The sequence below is a fragment of the Sinocyclocheilus grahami genome, unplaced genomic scaffold, assembly GCF_001515645.1.
Source record: "Sinocyclocheilus grahami isolate Dianchi unplaced genomic scaffold, SAMN03320097.WGS_v1.1 scaffold2315.1, whole genome shotgun sequence".
NCBI lineage: Eukaryota > Metazoa > Chordata > Actinopteri > Cypriniformes > Cyprinidae > Sinocyclocheilus > Sinocyclocheilus grahami.
The window spans coordinates 9607-17516 of NW_015507494.1; the positions used below are offsets into that span (position 1 = coordinate 9607).

Sequence of the window (7910 nt, forward strand, 5' to 3'; positions counted from 1 at the left end):
TCGAAAATAAGTTATCCATTCAGCTTCAGTTTAGATACATTTCAAATGTATTTCTGTAAAACAATGCTTTTTTTTTTCTTCAACACAGCCCCTCTGGCAAACTGGTGCAGATTGAATATGCTCTGGCAGCTGTAGCAGCCGGTGCTCCATCTGTAGGAATCAAAGGTATGTTTATATATAGATCAGTGTATTAGAAACTTCACAAACTATGATCAAATCAAAATTACATGGTTATTTTTTTAAATGGAATATCTGATGCAGAAACGCTTCTGAAAGGGCGTTTAAGTGTCATTGCCCAGACTGCTTCTCGAAGAAGACAGAAATGCATTTAAACAGGAATCAAAACGATATACTTTGATACTAGGGTGGTGGTGGGTCAGATTTGCTTATTTCTAAGGGTTTGAGAACCACAGATTTAAACTACAGTAGGCAACATTTGAAGTGGATCAAAACCTTTCATCAAAGTTGTCCTAAAACCAAAATGCGTTCTTGTCTTAGGACAACTCTGATCTTTTTTGATCCACTTCAAATGGTGACTCCTGTATATACAGTGGTAAAAGTGTTGGCCCCCTTCCTGATTTCTTATTTTTTTGCATGTTTGTCACACTTTAATGTTTCAGATCATCAAACAAATTTAAATATTACACAAAGATAATGCAAGTAAATACAAAATGCAGTTTTTAAATGATGATTTCATTTATTAAGGGAAAAAAGCTGTCCAAACCTACGTGGCCCTACATGAAAAATTTATTGCCCCCTCCTGTTAAATCATGAAAGAACTGCAATTAACCACATTATTTTAGAAAGCTGAGTTAAATTTCACTAGCCACACCCAGACCTGATTACTGCCAGACCTGTTGAATCAAGAAATCACTTAAACAGAACCTTTCTGACATATGCAAGCATGCTTAAAGAGCAACACATCATGCCACGATCTAAAGAAATTCAAGAACAGATGAGAATCAATACAGTTGACATGTATCAGTCTGGAAAGGATTATAAAGCAATTTCTAAGGCTTTGGGACTCCAGCAAACCATTGTTACAATGCAGTTCAGATCAGAAGAAAGCAGGTTTTAAATGCTCATCAGAACGAAACGCCTTCTTTGAATATCCATCAAATAGGCAAGGGAAGGGAAGGATGGTGTCTAAATCATATATATATATATATATATAGCTCTGTCCTTGTTTATTTACGTGTAGAAGAATAACATGGTAATCCTAAAGGCAGGTGCACAAAAATAAATCTTATATTAGTAAAAGGTAAATTTAAAAAAATCTACGATAATTTTTCCTTATTAAATGCTCTTACCCAGATTACTGGTTGATCCCCTTGACTGGATTTTTGTTTCCAAATGGGTATCTCCATTAATTGTAAAATGACACACACACACAAATATATATATATATATATACACACACAGTACACTAACATGGTCGTTATATATGCGTAGAGACGTTAATCAGCCTCACCAGTTTTCTTTCATTAGATATTTTAAAGACTACATACACTTCATCCAACGAACAAGTGCCCTGATCCTTGACATATTCACACATTTTCCATACATTTTACTCACTGCAGAAAAAAAAAAAATATATATATATTGTTAATTTAATAAAAATGAAGGTGCTAATGTGATATTACACTTGCCAGTAGCAGCTGGACACTGGTTTCTAGACGGAGTGATAATTATATATGTTACAATGCAGTTCAGATCAGAAGAAAGCAGGTTTTAAATGCTCATCAGAACGAAACGCCTTCTTTGAATATCCATCAAATAGGCAAGGGAAGGATGGTGTCTAAATCATATATATATATATATAGCTCTGTCCTTGTTTATTTACGTGTAGAAGAATAACATGGTAATCCTAAAGGCAGGTGCACAAAAATAAATCTTATATTAGTAAAAGGTAAGTTAAAAAAAATCTACGATAATTTTTCCTTATTAAAAAATGCTCTTACCCATATTACTGGTTGATCCCCTTGACTGGATTTTTGTTTCCAAATGGGTATCTCCATTAATTGTAAAATGACACACACACACAAATATATATATATATATATACACACACAGTACACTAACATGGTCGTTATATATGCGTAGAGACGTTAATCAGCCTCACCAGTTTTCTTTCATTAGATATTTTAAAGACTACATACACTTCATCCAACGAACAAGTGCCCTGATCCTTGACATATTCACACATTTTCCATACATTTTACTCACTGCAGAAAAAAAAAAAATATATATATATTGTTAATTTAATAAAAATGAAGGTGCTAATGTGATATTACACTTGCCAGTAGCAGCTGGACACTGGTTTCTAGACGGAGTGATAATTATATATTCAGACGGGGCGCTTTCTTCGTTCATTCTTCCCATTCACGTGTTATACTATGATGTATTTTGATTATAACGACATTATAGTATAGTACAGTATATAATGGTGTTTGTTACAGTTTATTTTGTCCGTATTCGTAAGAAACTTTGTCGTTCCGGTGTGTCAATGGAATGACGCGCGAACGGTCCTCATGTGAATTGCAAATGTAATGTGCGCAATTATCACTGTAATTATTCAACGATTTCGCTCGTTTAAAAGCACAATAAAAAACACGTTAGCGGTAGATAATGTGCAATTAGACATCTCTTTCAAACAGGCCTAAAATGGTTGATGGGTTAAACCAACCTAATTCTACATTTTCACAACAAAGATACGTTTCTCTTATTATTTACCTGTGTTAGGCTACACACTTCTGTTTAAAGTTCGGAGTCAGTAAGAGATTTTTTTTTAAAATACATATAGGCTACTTTACTTTACAGTTGCATTAAATTAATTGACAATGACCGATTACAATGATAATAAATTCTGCTTTTTTGCACATTCTATTCAAATAATCTTGACTAGAATGTTTCCACAAAAATATGAATCAGATCATAATTAGGTTATAGGCCCTAAATGTTTCAAATCAGCATAGAATTATTTCTAAAAGACCACGTGACACTGCAGACTGGAGTAGGCCTAATGACATCACAGGAATGAATTACATTTAACAAAACATTTTTATAACATTTTCATAATATTTCGCAATGTTACTGTATTATAATTAAATAAATGCAACTTTGGTGAGACTTCCTTCAAAAATCAAAAAAAAAAATCCTCGCAATTATAGCTCACAATTAGGACTTTTGGCTCAGAATCGCGAGCTTATATTCAGAACTGTGCGATTAAAAGTCGTAACTTTTCTATTTTTATCTGTAGCAGAAATAGTGGTGTGGCCTTTTATAAAGACGTAGGCCTACACACCTGATTCAGATAACATGGGTTATTCAAATTTTAACCAATTTGAATACAAAATTTGGCATATAAAAACACCGTGGCGGGGTGGTTGAAATATTAAATTAATATGTAGGGTTTGAAAGTAAGTAAACAAACAAACAATTCTACATCAGCTATTTTTAATCAGATGTTGTCTTCTTTATAACCTACTTGTTTCTCAAATCAAGCTCTAGCCTTCGCTTAGCAAACTGAATTAATTTACACTGTGGATCTATTTAATTTGGGGGGAAATTACATTCCACCACTGAACTTTGCAGTGTTGGTTACCTAATTTTGTATCAAACAAATCAGGCCCAATGTTTTAGACTAAAAAACCAAGTCAATCAACAATTAACCTCAATTCTTGTTGCAATGAATGTTTAGAGGAACAAGAAACCGCCCAGCCATTAACACCTCGTTTTTATGAACAGCACTTACTAACAGAATGCAACACTTTTAGACCATTGAGAGCTACAGCATGGCTATAAATGGGGCCTGATCTCCTCGGTTTTCAGTCTGGACCAGAAGCTGATCATGACTAACGGTGTGAACGGAGGTCTCCGCGGTCTGTTGGCAGAATCAAGTGGCGTTCCGAGAAGGAGATACAAAAGATACACTACAGGAACTTACATCGGACTTATTGCGTACGCAATTCAAGATTCACCAGACAAGATGCTCACGTTCAAACAGGTAACATGACCTAAAAGTCGTAAATCTGCTAAATATAAGACTCTGCGGTCTTGACGCATGCTAACATATTCCCTATTTGTGCAGATAATGAAAAAGCTGGAACCATTTGATGGGTATCTCCATTAATTGTAAAATGACACACACACACAAATATATATATATATATATACACACACAGTACACTAACATGGTCGTTATATATGCGTAGAGACGTTAATCAGCCTCACCAGTTTTCTTTCATTAGATATTTTAAAGACTACATACACTTCATCCAACGAACAAGTGCCCTGATCCTTGACATATTCACACATTTTCCATACATTTTACTCACTGCAGAAAAAAAAAAAATATATATATATTGTTAATTTAATAAAAATGAAGGTGCTAATGTGATATTACACTTGCCAGTAGCAGCTGGACACTGGTTTCTAGACGGAGTGATAATTATATATTCAGACGGGGCGCTTTCTTCGTTCATTCTTTCCATTCACGTGTTATACTATGATGTATTTTGATTATAACGACATTATAGTATAGTACAGTATATAATGGTGTTTGTTACAGTTTATTTTGTCCGTATTCGTAAGAAACTTTGTCGTTCCGGTGTGTCAATGGAATGACGCGCGAACGGTCCTCATGTGAATTGCAAATGTAATGTGCGCAATTATCACTGTAATTATTCAACGATTTCACTCGTTTAAAAGCACAATAAAAAACACGTTAGCGGTAGATAATGTGCAATTAGACATCTCTTTCAAACAGGCCTAAAATGGTTGATGGGTTAAACCAACCTAATTCTACATTTTCACAACAAAGATACGTTTCTCTTATTATTTACCTGTGTTAGGCTACACACTTCTGTTTAAAGTTCGGAGTCAGTAAGAGATTTTTTTTTAAAATACATATAGGCTACTTTACTTTACAGTTGCATTAAATTAATTGACAATGACCGATTACAATGATAATAAATTCTGCTTTTTTGCACATTCTATTCAAATAATCTTGACTAGAATGTTTCCACAAAAATATGAATCAGATCATAATTAGGTTATAGGCCCTAAATGTTTCAAATCAGCATAGAATTATTTCTAAAAGACCACGTGACACTGCAGACTGGAGTAGGCCTAATGACATCACAGGAATGAATTACATTTAACAAAACATTTTTATAACATTTTCATAATATTTCGCAATGTTACTGTATTATAATTAAATAAATGCAACTTTGGTGAGACTTCCTTCAAAAATCAAAAAAAAAAATCCTCGCAATTATAGCTCACAATTAGGACTTTTGGCTCAGAATCGCGAGCTTATATTCAGAACTGTGCGATTAAAAGTCGTAACTTTTCTATTTTTATCTGTAGCAGAAATAGTGGTGTGGCCTTTTATAAAGACGTAGGCCTACACACCTGATTCAGATAACATGGGTTATTCAAATTTTAACCAATTTGAATACAAAATTTGGCATATAAAAACACCGTGGCGGGGTGGTTGAAATATTAAATTAATATGTAGGGTTTGAAAGTAAGTAAACAAACAAACAATTCTACATCAGCTATTTTTAATCAGATGTTGTCTTCTTTATAACCTACTTGTTTCTCAAATCAAGCTCTAGCCTTCGCTTAGCAAACTGAATTAATTTACACTGTGGATCTATTTAATTTGGGGGGAAATTACATTCCACCACTGAACTTTGCAGTGTTGGTTACCTAATTTTGTATCAAACAAATCAGGCCCAATGTTTTAGACTAAAAAACCAAGTCAATCAACAATTAACCTCAATTCTTGTTGCAATGAATGTTTAGAGGAACAAGAAACCGCCCAGCCATTAACACCTCGTTTTTATGAACAGCACTTACTAACAGAATGCAACACTTTTAGACCATTGAGAGCTACAGCATGGCTATAAATGGGGCCTGATCTCCTCGGTTTTCAGTCTGGACCAGAAGCTGATCATGACTAACGGTGTGAACGGAGGTCTCCGCGGTCTGTTGGCAGAATCAAGTGGCGTTCCGAGAAGGAGATACAAAAGATACACTACAGGAACTTACATCGGACTTATTGCGTACGCAATTCAAGATTCACCAGACAAGATGCTCACGTTCAAACAGGTAACATGACCTAAAAGTCGTAAATCTGCTAAATATAAGACTCTGCGGTCTTGACGCATGCTAACATATTCCCTATTTGTGCAGATAATGAAAAAGCTGGAACCATTTGTCTTCGGAGACAAAAAGGGCATTGAGAACAACATCAGAGTCTGTCTATCATCAAACAGGTGTTTTACAAAGGTGAGTTTATTAAATTTAGTCAACTTATTTTAATTTCTGAGGCAACGAATTACAGTCCACGTGTATAGGTTACTGTTAGTAACAGACATTTCTATGTTTGTGTGTTTATAGGTGCCAGTCGATCCGCATTATCCAAATCCTAAAAAGAACTTCTGGAAAGTGGATGAAAATGGCATTACTCCAAAAATGTTTCGCCGACATTTCAAACATCTAATCAACATATTCCCTGGCCTGTCGATTCCGACACAACCGGTGGATGAGTGTGAAGACAATTCTTATGCTCCTGAGCCTCTTACTCCAGCCTGCGAGGTCACAGAAAACAAAAGTGAAGGCAAATTTACAGGCCCTTTTTCCATTGATTCGTTATTGAAGAGCGACCGCGAAGTGAAGCGCATGCGCAGCACGCGTTTGGAGGAACACGCACACTACATAGACGCACAGCGTGGAACGACCAAGAGAAAACCCGTTTATGAATATGAAGCTACTGTTTCAGCAGTAGGATGTGAACTGGCCTCAGCGCAAAGACCTCAGTTCGGACAGTCTCTGCCTCCACATATCACATATAATCACCATGTTCTCTTCAGCTCTCCTTTAATGTATGATACTAGATATGTCAGCTGGTGAACAGCCAGAATGACCACATGTAAATAGGAAGAAATTGCACTTTGTTTTTGTTCTTTTTTTTTAAATAAAACAAACTTTTTCACATTTTTGTTTACTTTGCTTGATGACAGATATTATCTTAAGGCATTTTCTGATAGCATAAATCGGTATGTAGGCTATCATGATATAGGCCTAATCTATTTAAATATTCAAATTTTTATACCATATATACTACTTCAGAGTACTATATCTTATTTATAGAATATCGTTATAACGGATAACAGTTGGAGCACATCCAAAGGCTGACATTAAATATTTTTAAGCACACAGTTTGATGACTTATAACGGAGAAACATGAAATAATTGATCTTTTTAAAATTATTTCAGCCATGTTAAATAGTTTTAACTGAACTTTTCCAAGTTTGTAGCTTAAAGTGAAAAATATCTAATTATTCTTATTATAATTTAGGAAAACTTTGGGGGGAAACATAGGCCTATAGCCTATTAAAAAAGAAAAAAAATTGCTGTCCGGTATTTGTTAGGCTAACAGGTTAACTTAAATCAATCCCAAACATTAACATAACATTTCAAAAAGTGAGATCTCAGAAAACAATGTAGCCTATTTCACATACATAGCATTAACATAATGTTTGTCCTCGTCAATCAAAACAGGTCGATCATTATGTTAATCGGCGATTAGTACATTGTCCAAGATAAAGCTCACATAATAGTGGAGCTACTTTCCCGTAAAAACATGTTTGATTTGCCCGTGTCTTTTCTCTCTCTCTCTCTTTCTTCCCCTTTGCACAGCTGCTATTGCAGCAAATAGGCTAGTCCAGGTTTGGTTCTTAATGGCAAAGTGGTTATATTTATTTTCGTTTCTTTATTAAGTTAATTTAGAAATATTTTTGGAACATTTGTAGGTTTGTTAAATTCAAGTTAAAGTAACGACCAAGCGGCCAACGGCGGACTGAGTTGAGCATATGTGTTTGATCCATTTAGCCTTCCCA

General features: G+C 34.8%; 1 protein-coding gene across 6 annotated transcripts; it reads left to right on the top strand.

Moving 5' to 3' along the window:
* Positions 1 to 3349: 3349 nt before the first annotated feature.
* On the top strand, positions 3350 to 7005 carry LOC107574714 (forkhead box protein H1-like). 6 transcript variants are annotated; one of them, XM_016261160.1, is made up of 4 exons: positions 3350 to 3419; positions 3748 to 4006; positions 6202 to 6297; positions 6409 to 7005. In XM_016261160.1, exons 2-4 carry the CDS (start codon positions 3851 to 3853, stop codon positions 6919 to 6921), a joined length of 765 nt encoding a protein of 254 aa, XP_016116646.1. In that variant the 5' UTR covers positions 3350 to 3419; positions 3748 to 3850; the 3' UTR covers positions 6922 to 7005. The 6 variants fall into 6 exon arrangements, with proteins under 6 accessions (XP_016116646.1, XP_016116650.1, XP_016116649.1 ...); XM_016261164.1 differs by having other exon boundaries at positions 3832 to 4006; XM_016261163.1 differs by having other exon boundaries at positions 3390 to 3419; positions 3777 to 4006.
* The last annotated feature ends 905 nt before the right edge of the window (positions 7006 to 7910 follow it).